The 21,823-nt window shown below is 33.4% G+C and overlaps 1 protein-coding gene across 1 annotated transcript in view; it reads right to left on the bottom strand.

The window, feature by feature from the left end:
• The window catches only part of LOC138709972 (uncharacterized), a 162,372-nt gene that overhangs the window by 11,475 nt on the left and 129,074 nt on the right, over positions 1–21,823 (bottom strand). Inside the window, exons 7-13 of the mRNA XM_069840654.1 lie at positions 17,898–18,861; positions 15,161–15,249; positions 14,375–14,505; positions 10,529–10,682; positions 9,786–9,855; positions 7,719–7,886; positions 2,437–2,556 (exon numbers count right to left, since the gene is read on the bottom strand). Of these exons, the coding sequence (XP_069696755.1) occupies positions 2,437–2,556; positions 7,719–7,886; positions 9,786–9,855; positions 10,529–10,682; positions 14,375–14,505; positions 15,161–15,249; positions 17,898–18,861 (1,696 nt within the window). The remainder of the gene's footprint in view (positions 1–2,436; positions 2,557–7,718; positions 7,887–9,785; positions 9,856–10,528; positions 10,683–14,374; positions 14,506–15,160; positions 15,250–17,897; positions 18,862–21,823) is intronic.

Genomic DNA, 21,823 nt, shown 5'->3' with positions numbered 1-21,823 from the left:
TGCGTTCTAATACACAAAGTTACAAAACAACAAGAACAATCACTTACATATACAAATAACTATTTTTTTTTCCATGATAGGATACCTTTCAAACTATCATTCTCGCAATTTTTTTGCCACATATACATATGTTAAAGGAAACTTTTTTTTAAATTTAGTTTTCAATGATTTTACGAACTTATATCCAACCCAACTGGACTATTTCTTTTCTTTCTTTCTTTTTTTTTTTTTTAAAAGGAAGAGGGGCTCAAAGGCTTGCACCACAACCTGAAGCTTATTGTGCTTACCACTCCTACTCTGTGAATGATATTTGTCGCTGAATGGTCGCACTCTTGTACAAATACAACATGCTGCACTGTGAACTTAACTCGGGCTGTGGTAATGATGATAATGATATGTGAATAAATGATGGCGAAACGAGTCCAAGGTCCAGTGCCGAAAATTACCCAGCAATTCTGCTTCAGTTGGTTGAGGGAAAACCTTGGAAGAAAACCCAAACAGTTAACTTGTCTCAACCAGGATTTCAACCCAGGGTAGCTCGTTTCACAGTCAGACATGCAGTGGATTTTGTGGACTCACAGTCAACAAAATATATAAAAGAAAACATGCATGAAATAAAATTTTACAATTTCATTTTTATTATTCAATGAAAATTATTTGCAATTCTTGAAAAATTAATTACAATATATTCCATGACGTATATTATTACTGTACCTAAATTTACTTGTTATACAAAGATACCTGTCCTTGTTCTGTGTGTTAAACTTTCATGCATAAAACGATCTCCTCAGAGATTAATATATGTGTAAAACGTATCTCTTTGAACAGAGTGTCTGCCAATCCAGTTATTCACGAGGCACAAAATGGCTGGCCACCGTGATATTTGAAATCAATGGCGTAATAAAATTCCTGGGAACAAATCAAGGCCTCAGTATAGAAAAAGTGTTTATTGAAGTTTTCATGGGTCTCCCAAGATTCGGACTCACAATAAAATTTACACCACGGTTTGAAATTTAACTAAATTTAATGAATCTAATTTAATTAAACTCTTGTATGTTTGTAATCTGGATCTGAACAGTCACCTGGTCTGTCAGGTAGATGTCTCCCTTTCTTTCTGAGAAATTATTATTATTATTATTATTATTATTATTATTATTATTATTATTATTATTATTATGAAAAATTGCTAAACAAGATTTCATTAAAGTATCAGTTCTTTGATAATTTACTACGAAACCCCAACCAATTTTAACTAATAATTTGAAGTAAATTTTACGAATTAAATCATCTCTAGCACACAGATAATACAACAGATAATTTACACTATTAATAATAAATTCTTAACAAAGATTATCAAACAAGGTATTGAAACTGAAATTAATAAGGAAAAAATCTGTTAAAAGATCTTGAACAAGATGGGAAGATCAAATAAAGAGGTGTGGAAGAGAATAGCTGGGAGGACCGTGACAGATAGATGATGCTATCTCATACTCGACCCCACAACCAGATGAAGAAGAACAGTTCTCTCATCATGTCTTCAGTTTAAACAGTTGGTAGGAGGATTAGTTATTGACTTAGACAACAAGGTCAGGACCAGTGGTAGCTAAAGACATTTTATCTGAGTAGTGCCAGAACTTTCAAGTTAGAAAGGAAAAGTAACAATAATATCGTGAAATGGTTAATAATAATAAAAATAATAATAATAATAATAATAATAATAATAATAATAATAATAATAATAATAATGATGATGATGATAATAATAGCTCTAGTAACAATATATTACACTGGGTAATATAATAAGTTCGAAACTTTGAAGTTCTTCGAACTGTTCTATACTTGATTTCTATTTTCCTATAATTTTCAGCAAAGAGTTCAATGAATTTTTGGCCAAAATTAGGATCTTGCTAAATTCACTACGCCTTTCTTAGATCAATGCCAGTTACCACCAAAAAGCACGAAAGAAAACAGAAGCTAGAATTTTTAATGTCACATCTTCAAATGCACTTCTTTTTACATGTATGTCCCGATTTAATTTTTGACCTCTGTGCACTTTATTTGCACCTTTCATCATTTCCAATTTACATTCAAATCCAACGTTGGTTTTCCCATATACTTTATTTTCTGTTTATCTTCATATAATACTGAAAAAAATGAATTTTTAGTAAAGTATTTATTTTATTCATAATTGTTTCTAATCAACACAGCACACCTACATGCATATGAAGCCAGATACAATACTGTTTTGCTTATGCTCTTTTGAATTTTGTTAGTCCTGGCATGAAACAAACAATATTCCTTATTTAGTGCTGCCATCTCGAATCGAGTTGTCAGCTGAATGGCATGGAAAAATCCTTTCCCCTGCCCTTTGCACCCCCGTGAATCCCTATGGAGAGGATTGCGAAACACTTCTGTGCATGCCCTTACAGAACTGACTTGCAGCTGGCACGACTGACAAAGAGGTAATGTACAGCTATACAACAGCACATGAGCAGGCGAACAGCATTGATATCTCTGACCCAGCACAATAGTTCAAATTGGTATGGTCTGTCTGAACTGCTCCATAGAAAATCAGAATTTTTATAAAATTTGTGATCTTATAATACTGTGAATGTACAGTTGAAAATAAGAAATAATTACATTTTATTTATGGAGTGCCACGGCATGGGGGCACTACCCTTGGTCAGGACACTTCTCATGATGCAGTGACAAAGTTATTGACAGATATCTTCTAAAATGGTAACAGGCCAAAAGATGGTACCCCAAAAAAATAATATACAGTGACTAATTCGGTCTACCTTAGGACTGGAAATCAAAGCCAAATTTACAGTATACACATACACCATGAGCTATCACACTCAGCATTAATTTTCTTAACAGCTGTCTTTCACGAGTTTCAAAATGACAAATGTTTTACTTTCCGAGGTGAATGTAATACATTTATCAGACACAATTTCCTTCATTATAAGATTTATAAGTAAATTTTATTCAAAGATTTTCTATCTTTTTTTTTCTTTTTTTTTTTGTATTTCTTTCTGCATGGTATTTTTTGGGGGGAGGGGGAGAAAGGAGTGGATAAATGATAATAAGTGGGAAATTCTTAGGAATTATTATTATTATTATTATTATTATTATTATTATTATTATTATTATTATTATTATTGGACAGTCTGCAACAATGCTTTAGAGAATGATCTGTTTGTTGTAACACATAATATAGACTATACCTTAAATACACCAAATTTTAACCGTAGTTCCAATATGTCTCAAAATGTGACATAACATTTAGAAACTCTGTGACAATTTGTTTGGATATAATATAAATATTTTCTGCAATGACTATACACACATGCAATTTACATGCTGTATTCGAAGTTTCAAACATGCTCTGTTTAACTGATGTTTAGCAGAAAATATATTAGGCTACTGTTTTATTTTTAGCGGGACTGTTTTAGCCTAAAGGCAATCGTGACAAATTAAGCTGGAAAACATTCTAGACCAAAATAGCTCTGTTATAGATTGTTTTCTCAGAAATGGTGTGTGTAAGTGCATATGTTAGTTTATCAAACCTCATTTTACAATAATATTAAATGATAGCCTTTGCGAACACATTGCTAATATAAAATATTGAAAACACTAATACAGAAGATAAAGGAACTTTATCCTAATTTTAAAATGTACATCTTTCTATTATGTTGTATATTGTTACATTTACCAAAATTAATCTTAAATTAAAGAGAAGTTTTCTGTTCAGTAAAAAATTATTTTCCAGCTATTAATTGATAAGAGTACTGACTACCAATTATTCAATGTTTCATTATAGCTAAAATCATATGTATATAATACATTTTACGAGAAACTATTATTACTTGCATACTGGATAAAGTACTGCATGAAAGAAAAGCCAGTGAGTGCATATAACTTATGAAAGACAAGTATAAAACAAATCACTCATACATGCACATAAATATGAAAGTCGTTAGTTCACACCACCAGAAAGATAACCGTTTGATTGTGAAATAAAAAGAACCTATGATATTTCCACTTATCAACTGTGAATTTTAGTTTATCCTAGAAGAATGCACAGGTGAATTTCTTGAACCCTACATATGCATAACAGACTCTGAAAACTCTACAAAAATACTCATATTAAAATGTAATAAAACTCGGTGCAACACTGAGCTAAAACGTACAACAAAAGATTAACTTAAAGTAACACTGTTAATCTATTAAACAAAAAAATAAAACTACCACTAGCAAGCACGACAAATAAAATACCATTCACATTAGGAAAACAAATCTGTGAGATACAAAAATAAAAATAACAGTTTAGTCAGGCATTCCAAAACTCCTGAAAAGGAACGTGGATTAGTGTAAAATGAGACTGACAAACTAAACAAGTGAAAAAACTACAAAATATAATAGTTAACACAAAAATGGGGATGGGGCAAGAAATACAAAGCTGTATTAAATTAATATCTTAAATTTAATAACATATATTTTTCATTTTTAACTATGATGAACTAAAATAATTTATTAGCCTCAATGCCTGTGTGATTCAACTCCCGACTATTTTATTACGCTTTACATGAACTGCAACAAAACAATGTAATAGACGCAAATGTCAGTAACTGCTGCAGTAGGCTTCAGAAAATCATAACATTAATGGCTTCAGAAATTTGAGTGTTAATATACTCTCCACGTAGTTCTGGCCCAGTGTTGGATAAAAAGTCGTATCTAACTCTAACTGTAGCTATTTTCAATTAAATGTATACATAACCAGATGATTTCAAAGAATATCGCTACATACGATTTTGTGACTTGGAAAACAGGAAAAGGACAACAGAAAAAGAAACTACTGAATTTCTTTTTAATTAGATACCACTTAGTCCTAGAATGAAATTATTTAAAAAAATTGTGTCTGCTTAAAAAGATAGTACGTTATCAATGATTAAAGATGAATTGTAATTTTGATAAGAAGATTCTGAGAAGAAGAAAAAATATCTTTCCTTTATTATTTTGTTACAATTTATTAATGTGCAACAATAAAATCGCAAATGTAAACAAACAGCAAACTGTTATTTTTGTCATATTTCACTCACTTTACTCTCTTAATAATAGCTTTCTGTTTGCTATATCTTTATTTACAGACATCACAGATGTACGAAAGAGTTTCCAAGGAGTAAGAACCAACAACAAAAATGACATTTGAGATTTGGGTATCTGAGCAGTAGTGCTCCAGTTAGTACTCAGAATACATTTCTGTACTTTTCTGTACACATTTATGGCGAAAACTTAAAAAAAGAACACCATTTTCCAAATAATGAACAGACCAGTAGCTGGTCACATCTATGACTAAATTAATGTAATGCTTGCAATATAATAACGGCTGGCCCTAGGAATTTCCCTACATGTGTGGTGTAGTGATAAAGTGTTAAATGGTGTGGTGTAAAGCATGACATTGTACAGAACCTAATGCTGCAGCAGAAACTGTACTTTGAAATCAATCATTCTTCACTCATGTCATAATTATAACTCTATGGCTCAGTAGCATATAAATTAATATGGCGTAATGTCTAACCTTGCCAATATTCAAATTGACTACCAAATTTAACTATAATAAACATTTTAAGAAGAATAAAATGCATAAGATTTGCTGATGATATGGCATTGTTAGTGAAGTGCTTTGTGTGGAGTGTGGCATTGTATGGGGCAGAAACATGGACATCACGACGAAGTGAAGAGAAACGAATAGAAGCATTTGAAATGTGGATATAGAGAAGAATTGAGTGTGTAAAATGGACAGACAGAATAAGAAGAAAGAATGATGCTGAAACCAATCAGGAAGAGAAAAAGGAATTGGCAGGGCCGTAGGCTAAGAAGAAACTGGCTACTGAAGGATGTACTGGAAGGAATGGTGATCGGAAGAAAAGTTCGTGGCAGAAGAACATATCTGATGATAGACGATATTAAGATATATGGATCATATGCGGAGACTAAGAGGAAGGCAGAAAATAGGAAAGATTGAAGAATGCTGGGTTTGCAGTGAAAGACCTGCCCTTGGACAGAAAAATATGAATGAATGAAAACAATTTGCTGGATACAATTTTATGACATCAAGGGACAACAAGAGTACCAGTATGTCAGGAGGAAAATGGTATGATTCATCAAATTCCGTAATGTACAGAGATACTTGTTTTTATTGTTCATAATTACAAATTTCTGAAGTGTGATTAGTGTAATGTGTTACTAATCCTGGATGTATATAATGGAGGGGAAAAGAAACCAGCCATCCTATCTCATTATCGCCTGGCTTAGTTGCCTCATGAGTGGTGCCTTGTTGGTATCACTTGTGAGGTTCAGACCTGTCTTAGGACAGTTGACTAAACAACAAACAACAATTACAAATTATTTTATCCACCATTCATTAAACAAAATGTGCTACTGTATTAAATTTTGAAATTAGGTCATTGATCAAGAAAAGGCAGTGTCGTTTATAAAACTCTGACGTATATAATTAGGAGCCAAATTACCACTATTAATAGACCAACAGACTATGCACTGAAAGAGTCAAGGTTCAATTCTCAGGAGGGACTTTTCGCCTCCCCATAACTTCCAAAATAACTCCAGGGTCCTATGAGCCTCTATAAAATTGAACCCTGGATCCTTCCCAGGGGATAAAAGATGGCTGACACATGATGCCAATCACAAACCTCCTAATACCAAGATCAAGAAAAAATGAGAACTCTACTTTTCTATCTCCTACATGCCTCAATAAGAATATGGGCACTTTTATAAATTTTTCCTTTCAACACATGTCTTGGTGACTACAGATTTCTTCAGATGTCTTAGAACTGTTTCTACCAATAAAACTAAAAATATATATATATATATATATATATATTTTAGAGTAGACTACTACGAGTATAATAAATCATAGCATTGTAACACTAGTATCTGATTAAACCTTATGCATCTCAAATTTTATTGCATAATATCAAATGATTAAGAATTAGTTCTTAAATTTCTGTCACTGTGAAGCTCGAATTAATACATGGTTAATCCAATTTTAAATCTAACAGGCAGCAGTTTCAACTTTGGTCCATTAAAAAATTGGGTGTGAATGGTAAACATAGTTCAGATTTAAAATTACCATCGTATGTAAATACATTAATAATGGTAATTCACTATGAATACAAGAAGGGCCAAAGATGTTATTTTAGTTTATAACAATTACAGAAACTTAGTATTTTCTGCCCCTATTAACAGCAAATTTACTAAAAAGAAACTTCACACAGTGTTTTCATGCTGTAACAGGACACACAACACATACTTCTTTCACATGGCCTAATGAAATGAACTCTCATGATCCCCACCTATATTGTATAAATGATAAATAAGGGACAAAAAGTACCATAACTGACAAAGTAGGTAATTATACCAAATAGCTTACAGTACTGTTGTAATAATATAATTATCAAATTTTACAACACTGCTTCAAGAAACATTATTGCACTTCATTCAATTTATGTTAAAGTAAGACATGACTGCACTGATGAACGACATCAACAAGATTTCTTCAATGAATGCTCGTAAGTTTCATTGAACACATATGTTAGGCCATGTGATTAGTAGATAAAATAAAATTACATGTACACATCAGACAGATGGAACGGTAATGTAAAACACTCACAGCTGGCCGTGGGCGCACGTTTGACTAGAGATTAACATAAGTAGGTTCCTGCGGGGAGGCAGCATTGCTAGTGGTAGTATTACCATGGTGAATTATACTAGCATGGACCCCCAGCCCTGTGGGATTGGGCCCAGGGCCGGGGGGGTGTCCGGGAGGATGCCCGGGGGGATTCCCATGGCTCGGCCCGTCCGGGCTGGATCCGCCGCACAAGATAGAAACATCAGTTAGCATTAAAGGGGCACTGAAGTCACTTCCTTTCAATCTTATTGTACCAAAAATTACAATAAAATACAGAAATAAACAACAACAATTTCTTTCTAAAAGGTAAAGATTACAAAAGACATGGAGCATTCACGTTCTGTGAAATAATTAATTGAGGCCTCAATGTCTACTAAAGCATCTTACTTAACATTTTACTCCATGCCTTTTACAATATATATCATCTCAAATTTATTCTTATACTTTTTCTCTTGTTTAACTCTTTGTTGATCTAGTTGAAACAAGATGTGCGTTTCAGAAAATGTGTCGACAAAGATATTTCTAATTTTGAAAATAAATATTAGGAATTTTGAAAGAACAAACCATTTTTTGAAACTAGGAAGTAATTTTTGAATAACCGCAGTACGTTCTTGTACAAGCAGGGACAATTTCTCCCAAAATACGGATAATTTAAATTATAAAAACAAAATAAACATTTCTGAGAGAGGTGACATTCCGAATCATGCCCCTTTAATGTTTAACTGTGGTCTATCTATGCACCAGAATGTTAATGAAGGCTCTCACTGTCATTTGCCACTCTATACCCATTATATGTCAATAATCTATCTTACTGCAAATGCCAATCAAAGAAAGGGTTTCTTCTTCTCTTTGTGGGAAGACACATTTTCTGAATGAAATTAGTTATCTACTTGGTTACTTTATCTCTTGCAATACAATCACAGTAAAACCCTGTTTACCTATGTTTTAATAACAGGCTCCGTAAATAATATCACCTGTGTTCATGTATTTTGTGTTTATTTTGTAAACAAAATATATATATATTAAAAAAAAAATGCATGTGAATAGCGTATGTGTATTTTAAGTCAAGGTCCCGAATTTTGTGAGATGATATTAACAGCCATCCATAAATGATCACATCACAAAATTCTGGACAAAACACGTTAGTTAGGTGAGTGTAGGCACTTCAACACTCTTCTGTTCCTAAACAAACTCAATGGATTAGCCACCAGCATTGAAAGTTAACCTGGTAGAATTCGTTGCACAATGTTGGTAATTGGGGTTCTACTGAGTGTTTTCATTTCAGAAGTCAAGAGAAAAATAAATTCACACGTAAAACACCAAAGTGTCTTCTCACGACTACATCTAGCACGCACAGTCTTTCCACATAGATAAGATGACACCAAACGTTTAAATTGAATTAAATAAAAGTGAGACCTTTCATATGAAACCTTACCCACCCATTATGTATATAATCAAGGCTTATCAGAAATAAAAAGGGTCACTCACATCTGTATGTGTCTATTTTGCAAGGCAATTCTGAATCTCATGTGATCATGATGCACAATCAGCAACTTGTAACAAGATTGACCATCATTCATTCTTAAGTCTCAAGTTCAATAAAATGTAACTTTAAGGGCATGCATTGAACTTTCATTGTAATATTAAATTACGGGTACAAAATACTCCTAGCTTTCTACAGTTATTTATCATTCTCCATTCAAGGAAGAGTCTTACTGAGAACTGAATGACTACTGTAGAGGCATTCTGTGACCAAGAGCTGAGAGGGGAAATACAAGAACTGAACTACAGTTAACTATCTACCAATGACACTTCAATACGATTTAGAGTTCTAGTTCTCATGTTATATACTCTGCTAATAAGAAAGTGTGCTAAGAGTGACCCTTTTTAACTCCCAAATATGAAATGAAATTAACAGAAAAAAAAGTAGCAGAAAATAAATGCAACACAAAACGAAATTAATGATCTATAAGTAAAGTAATACATGTACTACGAGATGAAGCAAAACTAGCGAACATGGACAAACACACAGACAACAGTTACAGACAATAACAATTATAAACAAGATTATTACCTGCAAGGTTTGCACCACTGACTTTGTTGGTCGAGACCATATCGGGCACGGCACTTTTTCATACTGTTCCCTATAACACCAATAGAATAAGTGAATAATGCAAAATGCAGTAAGAAATAAGGACTTTAAACATGCGATTTAAGACAACATGCTTGTTTAAATAAAATAAAGTCTTTTGATTCATACATATTAAATAAAATCATATGTAGCAAGTACTCACATGCAATAAAATTATTTCCCTCTATATTTATAAAATCAAGTAAAATGAGCATTCAGACACAACAAAGAAACATTTAAAAATTTCCTAGGGGACATTTCTTCATCTCAAAAAGGCAGATATCTAAAAGTCAAAAAACAAGCATAACACTGAAAAATTCCTTGATAAGCAGAATAGGTTCCTGTAAAAATGCACATTTTATATCACATGGCCTTCAATCCCCAAATCATCTTCGGACAGCCTAACAATCAACAATAACTTTCCCTTTGCCCCCCCAATCCTCAATGATAAAAGATCACATGCAACAAACTTCTGAAAACAAATTCCTCTCCACTTGTATTTAACTTGATACAGCATCCAGAGCTTGATTTCATCAGATTGGTTTCGAATGATTTCAACCAATCAAACACGACAGAAATGGTTATTTTAATGGCGCGGTATCAAAGTTAATCTCAAGCGGAGGCTGGCCTTTATAAATTAGAGCAAAGGCAGATGAATTAACAACGCAACGATAATCGCCATGTACCTCCGTCATTTGTCTCTTGTTTGCGTTTCCTCTTCTTGCCACGGGAAGAGTTAGCACGAGACGACCAATCGGGGTAGAGCTGCATGTGTAACTGCCGCTCTCGGCGAGCCAGTTCGTAATACTTGGCTTGTTCCTCCCGGCCTAGCGCGTGCCACTACGGGAGAACAAAACAAGCAATTACAAACACAAAAATAAGGCTAATTTTTCGTGTTCCAAATAAATAAAAAAAGACAATGTCAACAAAGAAGTTACAGCTTGTATTTTTCTTTTAGATGTATTAATTTTGAGGGGGTTCCGACTTTCCGTCTCTGTCGTGCTAGAAGAACAGCCAGGGAGAGGTACAACCTCAGATATACTTGAATTCAATTTATATTTTCTCCTTTCAAGTGAGTTTACTTTGGGAGGGGGATTTTGGAGGCCAAATGCATTTTTCCCACTACAACCTATTCTGCTCAGCAGTGAAGTTCAGTGCAGTTTTAAGTGTCTCTAACATGAACAGAATATGCAATACTAGAGGACCAGGAATAAACACTTTAGTTCCCAGACTTTTACATTTTTCCTAAACATATTTTTAAGTTCCGACCCGGGCGTTTTAAGTGCTAGATTGCACACACGCATCCACAATCGACCAAATGATCAAACTTCTGACAGCACAGCGGTGGCATGTCCCCTATGAAACTGCTGTTCTAGCACTACTGGAAAGGGTACCTCCTGGGTCGGCTGATCGTTCTTTCTTTCTCTTCTTCTTCTTTGCTCCATATCCGTAATTATCCCTGGCGCTCCAGCCTGGATACAGCTGCATGTGAAGCTGCCGCTCCTGGCGTGCCTTCTCATAGTATTTTGCTTGTTCTTCCCGTGTTAGTGAATGCCACTACAAATCAATATGTAACACAAATACACCACTCGCTCAATCTGTTGGTCTCAACAGTAAGGATTGTGTCAAGACCACCTGTGGGTTTGCAGAGGAAATGTCACTATGAAATTAAAAACTGTGAGGTTTGTATATGAGTTACAGTAGTTCCTACATAGGCTAAATCACAACCAATATTAAAATATAATTTGCTGATAATTCAGCTCAGGAATAAAATTAAGAAGAGATTATTTCCTCTCTTTGCAAAGGTACAAACATAAGAGACATATATTCTTGAAATGTTCAGCTACATTGCTTGTGTTAATACTAATTCTGCCATTCAATTACTTGTTCCATGGAAAGTAACTTCATTGTGAGAATTAGATGGCGATGGCATCTACATGATGAAAGATTTATTAAAATATCATCTGCCCCCTAATGAGGGTAACTATAAGAATCCAGAAAAATGAGGATAAAGTTTTTACAAATTTGAAGATAATTAATGGACAGGTAGTGAATAGAAATAAAAATTAATTTAACAATCATAAATATTTAAATATTTGCTTATTCAAAATTATTTAAAAATAAATGAAATTGTAGAAGTTGCACTGAGTACTTTAAAATGCTGATTAGGATCTTCTGAATAATAGAATACGTAATTACATTTCAATATGTCAGGTATATTTTGATGAAGAGCCTCGTGCAGTGATTTTCTGTATATTTCTACATTTGTTACATTAATAGTGGGTGATGACGGAATGGTGGAATAATGGAAGTACTTCGTGAAAACCAGTCTGCGTATCATCCTTCATAACAAATTTCAACTAAGTTTCGCTGGGATTTGAATCTGTGTCTCTGAAGTGGAAAACTGATATGATGAGTTAGCTAATAATGAAAATAAACGACTTTTATAAAACTATCAAAGAAAAAAAAAGTTCATTAATCATTATTCCTCATAATGAATAAAAACACTCATTGGAGAATGCATATTTAATGGCATAAGTTTAGTTAATTCTTACGAAAAAATTAAGTTAATTTCAACCAAAGTTAGTTATAGTATATGATTTTCTTTTTTCACAGAATATTTTACATATAATTATGTAGAAAATGTTTATTCTCTCATGGAATGTTGTTTCTTGGTGTTAATTGAATCGAACAGAAGTATTCTCATTTCAAATACACAAAAGGAGGAAAATCTCCTTTCCTTCTGTCCATATATTGGATTGTTAAAATAACCATTTAATAATTGTTTTTTTTTTTTTCTCTTTTCGAAATATATTTCGTACCAAATGTAAGCCTACTTATTATACTGAGGAATTCAATTCATGACTTATTATTACTTTGTCATTCTTATCTATGCAAGTTCCTTATGTAATTATAAAAACTTTATAGTAATTTGTAATAACTACCATTTGAACAACTGGATAAATTCTATAGTTCCTTCCAAAAATGATACACTTTTCAAGTAGTGAGATTTATTAACTATTCTCTTAAATATTCTTCATACTGTCATCATCTCACTCAAAGATCAGTGCCATATCTACGTAACATAAAGGGAAAATGGTGACTAGTTTTGTTTATGGAGGTTTCTCTACTTTTGTTCTATCTTTGAAAATAATCATTAATCTCTTCCCGCAGTTTTTGTATTTCAGGTAGATCTTTGCTGTTGGGAACCCCTTAAGAGACGAATTCTTAGTTAAGTGGAGAGGGAGGAATATGCTTTATTGACCCCTCCTGAATACGTCCCTAATGTAGAAGCACCTTCTATGGTACACCATGAGCAGCGTATGTGATATGTTTGCAATATAAAGTTTTGGCATGTTGCTTTTAGGGAAAAATTATTGCAACCATTTGATAAGAAATAAAGCAACATTTAATTAGTTACAGAGAATACATGTATGATGAGTTCTGCTGAGAATTACAGCCTGTAAAATTACAACCGAATTCTAGGAAGATGAAATAAAGCTAGGGTAATGTGTTGCAAAGGTGGTAAAAACGTAAACATGACTGTTTTAGAAAATAATTGTAGCCAGTAATCTTTTATGACAGAGTTACAGGTCAAAATCAACTCTCTCCTCACGTAAAGAATATGAAATAACATTATGCAACATCCAAATATACTCGCACATCTGCTATTTTCCACCCATATCGAAATACATTTCACCCCACAGGTGTCCTCAACCAAGAAATGGAATTCTTTACACTGTCAGACTAACATAACAGAGGTCAGTGGGGTAAAACATGCATTATGAATACTAAATAAGTAACTGAGTAACAAAGTAGATTATTGAATTCTAATCTGCCAACACAGGTTCGAATTCAGCTGACTTGTACTCTTCATTGGTTGACATGTACCGAAAACCAATAAGTCAATTTGAGCATCTTCATATAAGATCAATACAAAGTTGATTTTAATTCAATACAGTCACATATGTTACATTATTTTTAGGCATTCACTTATTTGGCAGTACACATTCCATTAAATCTTTGCCATTGTAAGTAATATTTTACATATGTATCAAACTCCTTTATATATTACAATTAAACTTTTATTTAGTTGCTAGGAAAGTTAAAAAAGAGCATATTTTTTGTTCAGAATTTATGATATTTCGTATGGACACTCTACAATGCAATCGGAGATAATGAATTGTGTGAACAATTTCAAATGTTCGAATTCAAATAGTCAAAATACTTAACCTCTCATAATTTTAAAATATTATCTAAATTCAATATATTAAGTTTTTTAAGGTTTATATGTAAATATACATTATTATAACTATTACAAGTTATTCTGCTTACTTCAACTTAAAAGTTAATACATGGTCTTATAGATTATCTTTAATGAAACTAAATATCATAGACTATTATTCTTAAATATATGTAAGTGAATATTATAGAACAGTCATTTTGAATTTGCGAAACTAAAAACCTTCATAATTTGTTTCGTGAACAATGCTGAATCATATAATCAGTTGTTAATGTTAAAGAAAACTCACCCGTCGGCCCAATATTTGGTTGATAGCTGCACTTTCTTTGAGTGTACACTCTGCCACTACCTTGGCTCGCATCTCCTTCATGTACAGCATGAAGGCATTTAACGGCTTCTTAATGTGTGGCTTCTTTTTGTCTATAATAACAAATAAAATAAATTATATGCAGTGACTTTCAATTTTATCCGTTTAAAAATATATTCGAGTTAACAGGCTAAATTTGCATTCAATTACACATGGAAGACTTGACAAAACATAAAAATGAAATTATATCAAAGTACACAATTTGCTTCAATTAATAAATGGTACATACAAGAGAACTTATACTCATATTTTACATAAATAACAGTCATTAACTTTTAAGAAATGGGGCCATTTGTTTCTTCTAACCTCCTGGAAATTAAAATCGATCAGATTTACATTGTTACACTAATTTTCCATGATGATGATGATGATGATGATCAAAACCATTATTGATTCTGTAAGAAAATAAGGCTGAGAAATGAGCAATGAAATGAGAAAAATGGAACAGCCATGTATTGAGAATGAATTTAAACAGAACTGTACCACTATAAGATACAATCTGCCAAGTAAATATAATGTTTAGTCAGTGCACTAACACTGAGACATTGTGTTGGTTAGACTTAAAATTATAGGGTTACAAAATTTTCTTATATCTACCATATAGTGAGAGTAACATACATAACTCCATATGAAAAAAAAAATACATTCATCATTTTATATTGTGTTCTCTAATAAGTTTTAATGAAGGGAAGCAGGAACCTATTTTACCTTGGTTATTACTTGTTTGTCCGGAGTCCTGAGTTTTCGATCCCTCCGTTGTCGAGGAGGTGGTATTTTTCTGGTCCATCGAAGTTGACCTGACATAAAAAACAATAAATTATTAAATAATAGCATGGGCAATTAACTATACAATTGACATATTTATAATATATCTATACAATTTTCAGAATACAATGTGACATATTGACAATGTTTTCTCTAATAATTGAAGATTGAACATGAAAAAGGCTGTAATTGCCAATATTGTTGAAAATTAGTTAAAAAAAAGTCTATGTCCTGGGCTCAATCCACAAAGAAAAATTATAAGTCCCATTGTAATTTTATTTAGCCCCTAGCTTCTCCCATGGATGTGGAAAATATAATGATATTACATTACTAGTCGCACAAAAAAGCAGTTTGTCTCTTTGACATTTAAGTTTTTTTATGTCCAGTTTTCAATTTTATATCCAGATTTTTAGTGCAGATTGTTTCCTTATTGGTACACTTAAAACAGAAACACTATCATATACAGTATTATATAAAAGAGTCAAGAATATAGAGGTTCATTCACACATATTTAACTTACATGTACTGTATTTATTACATATGAGAAATATGAAAGAGAGATCAGAATACTTTTCAATAACAACTTGTAATCAAGAATGTAAGATAGAACTAATTGGAACATACATAGGATGTAATTTTCATAAATAAAATTGTTTCTGTATCTTTTCAAAACTGAACTAATACCGTTAAAGTTCTATAATTCAACACAGCCTATTTTTATAACATAATTAATATCTTACCAAATAATTTAATCTTCATTGTAAGCTTAGACTTCTAACAAGAAAAATTAATTGCAGAAGTTGTTTATAATTTAAATTTAATACTGATGTGACAAAATAAATTACATTTCAAATTAATTATTTACTTAAAAAAAGTCAAATAGCTGGTGACAAATGAAGCCTGTGAGCTACGAAACCGCATCTGAGAAAAAGATGATCTAGAAATATGTGTGCCACACGATAGTGTTACACCAGAGTCTAGTATAGCCTATACAGTCACGAAGCTTGAGTTGTTGAGGGTACTAGGAACAATAGACTGCGCCGGTACTATTTCGCATTGTCTGTGATGAGGCGAGAGTAGCGTTCCTAGTGGTTAGCAACTATCTATGGATGCATATTCCTTATGTATTGAGCTTCGTGACTGTATATACTAGACTGTGGTTACACTATAATTACCTACATAAAACGATTCTCAATATTAGTTTTAATGTGTGCACACACATATAGACCTACATTTGGAACACTGGATAACCAATTATTAAACAATTGAAACAGCAGCTATAGTGATCCACGGCAATGTGTACGTAAGCCATATTAACGCAAATTTGGTACACGATAAAATACTAATTTTTATTCCATTATTATTATATTTTTGGTCCAGGAAAAAAATTTGTCTCTTACGGTAACATTCGTCTTTCATTAGCTGATTCATAGGACTGTCGTGAATCACTATAGCTTATCCAAAAAATGTTTCAGGAACACTGATATTGGTCATTAACTCCAAAAGAATACATAATTGACAAAATTATAATTAGTTTATACAATGAGGTAGATCTTTTCAGACCATAAACTGAAGATATCTATTAAACAGGGTAGCAAACTGTTTTCTTATTATGAAACAAGGAGCAAACTATACACAACTTATTAAGAATTAAAATTGGACATAAGTTCATTAAATTCGCCAATCATCCATTAGGTAGCAAGCAAGACTGTTTTAAAGTATGCAGCTTCTTTCTTACAATATAATTATCTAGACTATTGTATTGTTGTGCAAAACGAAATCCAAGACGGGCTCAAATATTGCCATTGTTACACAGATGAAAACAGGGAAGACTATGAAACAGACGAAAACAACGGAATTACCTACATAAAACATAACAGGCTTAAAAAAACCACAAGTCAATGTTTTCAAACCAGGACATCACAAATAATATTAAAAAATCAATTAGATACACTAATTTGGAATTGTTAAAAATCCCTTTTTTTCTGTAGTTTTAAGGGTAAAAGAATGTTACAAATAGAGAATGAACTATTCAGAAGTATACTTTCTTTAATTAGCTAGTATTCTGAAGCCAAAAATTAGTTGTTAATTTCTCAGTTACTTTGTGCAGATTTTTTTTTATTTTGAACTAAAAATCACATTACTCTTATACACTCATCACAACAACTGTTACAGATCCAACTTGATTCTGTATTTGTAATAATTGTTGTGACAAATGGTAAGAAAAAAGCAATTTTGCAGTTAAAAAAAATCTGTACAAAGCAACCATGGAATTAACACATTGTTAACTTCAGAACACTAGCCAATTAAAGAAGTGATATTTCTGATTTTTTTAAACAAATAATATCTATTATTATTTTTCATATTATAGATATTTAAAATGTACAGTGTTATAAAACTATTTCTGTTATTTTAACATAACATTAATCAAATGAAATTAAAGGCTGAAAATAATTGAAAAAAAAAAAAAAAAGAAGATAGGCCTACATAGATAATTTTGGTGAATGCAAAGACGGAAAGAACTCGAATTTTGTTGCATCCTGCAAAACACTCCGATTATTATTATTATTATTATTATTATTATTATTATTATATTATGAAGATGACGGAAATATTTGACCCAATCTTTTATACTAACATTACAGGAGAGAGTTTTTAGAACCATTAAATTAACAATTACCGCTTTGCATTGGGTTTCGATTTCTTTCCATCAGATGGAGGCAGGGACGTCACCATTTTGGGAATGGGTATTATAATATCAGAAACAGTTTGTTCTGGGGTTGCGTCATCTCCTCTTTCCGATTCAGCTGTTGACGACACTGCTGTGTTGGAGATATCAGTTGCAGAACTGGAGCAAACATTGTTACTCAGTCTCTGCTGATTGTTTTCCTGCTGCCAGTTCACCATCTGCCACAATCTATGCTGTGTGTCAGCAAATGACAGCAAGTTGTTCATGATGGGTGCATTACTAGCAACCAGGTTGCTGCGACATGCTTCTGCCAGATTTGGGTTCTCATATCCGAGGAAGTAATTATGTCCTGGAGGGAAACCAAATCCCAGCACTGGGGGAGGCATGGCGCCTGCTGGTGCGACCGCTGCAGCAGTCACCAAGCTATTCATGTACAAAGCAGTTAGGAACTTGTGTTCACATGCTGCAAGGCTATGGATCATGGAGTACAATCCGTCTGGTCTCAGTGGATCAACGCCACCAATTGGATTAGTAATTCCCCCTCCTGGATCATCTACTCCAGATGTCATCTTATTAAAGTCACAGCCCATTTTATCTCCACCTACTACCTTATCTGAATTTACATCATGTTCTTCCGTTTTCTCATCTTTACCATAATTATTTATAGCTGTATCGTTAACCCTCTGAAATCTTGTTGGATCTTTCCTCGTAAGCAATGCTTCAAGCATTCCTCCTGGTCTATCAAAGTCTGCATTTTTACACTGATTACTGCTGTCCAATTCTGGCACATCATCGTACACACAATTCCCCTTTGAAACATTATGACAATTCTTAATTACAGTTTCGATCGAATCTGATTTTGAAATTTCTTTTTCGGGATTATTCTTTTCGATTACAGAAGATGGAGCAACTACTGCAACTGGTTTATTCTTTTTCTTCACCAAATTCAGAGGTTCAGACCACGAATCAGGTTCTGATTGGTAACTTATTGCACCACTGAACTGCATTGTTAATGTAAGAGACGTAAAATAATCAAAATATATTAAGATTTCATTATATAACAGAATAAGATTGTTAATTACGCACTGTTATTATCGTAAACATTTCTCCATTATGTAATGAACATTTTTTTATTTAAATGTATCTGGTTTATGCTGACCGATTACTGAATTAAAAAGGCATCTTATAACAGATTAAAGATTATCTTGTACATTTATCTCAACAGAACTGATTGTTGTTGCTTCAGATCGCGTGATTGCACGAGTATATAAATGAGCACGAACCCATACACTATTAATTTATGGCTGACACGATCTGACACTCCTAGCCGCGTCATATAAAAACAAACAAAACAAAAACACGTATTTATTTACACAAAATTTCAAGCGAACTTTCTCATTTTGGCGGGAAAAGGTTTGACGTTTCAAATTAATTCACAAAACTATAATATCTTAACATGGAATTGGAACGGTCATGTAACTAAAAACATTCATCCACGACGCGCAATCATGTTAAACAGTCATTGTGTGCGGCTATGGTTAACAGTCTACCCGGACACACGATATACGACGTAAGGTAATGCCCACGGCGGTGGATCAGGCGCCTGTTGACGTCTCGACGCTACACCCCATTCATGTATCGACATTGCTTCGATATTTAACCATTAACCACTAAATTCACTTTTAATGTATTCGTAATTAATGTTGACTTTCATAAATCCAAGTTTGAGTTATGTGTGACAACAATAATCCATTGCGCCATGATGGTAAAATGAGTACTTAAAATCGCTGGGATTCAAAATATCGACTCTATGTATGTCTCAGATGCTGTCTGGTCAATAAATGTGACGGATGTTTTCCCTCCCCCCACTCAATGTTGTGAATCATTAAACATCCAAATACTTGAAATATCCACATTTATTAACAGATATGAGACTAAATTTTCTGAACAATATGGACAATATAAATCGTAACGATGTGAAAAACTTGAGTCAAGCTAATGTGAATGAAATAAGCACTGTGATTGAGGCTCGAAAAAACTGACGTCGTGTCATATCGATCCAATCTCGCGGCAAAGACGCTAGTGCTGCCCGTATGCACAGTCATTCAAACAGGAAACTTCAGTTCGACATCTGAACACTGGATTGTGCTACCACCTATGACGTGAATGAAGAATTATTACAAAAACAATAAAGCAGGTTACTGGGTGGATGGTTGGGACCGATCTTCACGTTCTAACTCGTAGAATGAGATTTGGTATCACACGTACCACTGAAATGCACACAAGGGAGAATAATGGCCATATGTATATAAAATTGTCATATTTTATTTAATTAAATGTACTTCTGAATTAAAGACAATAAAGCGCCTGCGTTCCATGCAGGGTGCGAATTAAGATTTCTGATGAGGGGGGATAGAATCCTAAACGGAGAATACCATACATAAAATTATTATTATCCTCATTCGATATGGCTCAACGCTTGGTCGCACTGAGTTGCTTGTCTTGCATCTTTATTATAATAATAATTATATCCATGAGCAGGCTTAAGATAAGATGTGTAATTCCCAAGTTATTGATTGTTGTCAGCTTGCCGGTGATGATAATACATCAATATTATTTTGTTGCTTACTTTATACTGTACTTTATAAATTATACCTGTATTAAAACAATTACACTTTGTGAGGGGGGGGGATCCATGTGGCACATAAGATCGATTAGTTTCCACTAAGTTTTTCCATAAGACATGCTTGCTAGAACACGAACACACAATATATGAAATATATAAGGTATACTATTTTCCGTGATATAAATTGTGCTGAGTGAAGGTGAAATGAATGGTGACAGATGAACATAAAATGACATAAGAAATCTCTGTCACACAAAGTGTAACTTAAATATTTTTCAGTGAATTTTGAACCCGGAGAGAAAAGTGACGCGGAGAAGGTCTTGCGACACCATGACCATACAGTCTATTGTGATGCAAGGATAACATGACTTTACTGGTGGACGTGCAGCTCGTGTTATCGCAGATTTTCCTAACGGTCACCACACCTACAGACCAATTTTGATGCAGGAATCGGCTCTCGTCCAATGCATCCCCGAAGTTTCAAAACGGTTTATAGTCGTAAGCGTTACATAGCGGAAGCAAAACATAAACGAAATTCTTATACCATCCTGTGTTATATTTTATATAAAGGGAAAGTTTATGAAAGTAGAAGGAATGAATATTGTTGGCGAAAAGGAATTTGTAAATTTGAAATATTCATTTTCAGATCTTTCACACCAAAGACATTATTACGCCAATGGGTGGAATCGAACCTGATTCTGCGAAATAATTCCGCGCTCTAACCCTGTGCTGTAAGAGTCTACGGTTTGGAGCTTACATAACTAGTTTAATCAGAACCATAGCTCGCAAACACGCCACAATCACGCGTACTTTCTAATGTACTGAATTCCTTCTTCCCCCTTCATTCATTCGTAGAAATCAGGAAACGTTTCGCGTTGATCGGAAAATTGGGTAGTAAAAACGTACAAAATAAGCATTTCAAATATTTCTTCTGTATGTTAAAGGTGGTCGTACAAGGAAAGAAGATCTCGTAAGAAACGAGGATATAAGACTTAATATAAAATAAATTAATTACTAAACTGAAGAAAAAATGTAGACATAGGGTAAACTAGGGTCTGTTGGACAGTCGGGCATGTTGGACACTCTGTACTTCAACGTATTACCACGCCACTTGTGGGCACCACATTCTGCTAGAAGTCAATGACGGAAGTAGCCACTTGTGGGCACCACATTCTGCTAGAAGTCAATGACGGAAGTAGCCCCACTCGTGGCTACTTCCGTCATTGACTTCTAGCAGAATGTGGTGCCCACAAGTGGCGTGGTAACACGTTAAAGTACGGAGTGTCCAACA

This window comes from Periplaneta americana, chromosome 12 (assembly GCF_040183065.1).
Source record: "Periplaneta americana isolate PAMFEO1 chromosome 12, P.americana_PAMFEO1_priV1, whole genome shotgun sequence".
Classification (NCBI taxonomy): Eukaryota; Metazoa; Arthropoda; class Insecta; order Blattodea; family Blattidae; genus Periplaneta; species Periplaneta americana.
This window is presented reverse-complemented; position numbering and strand designations above follow the sequence as displayed.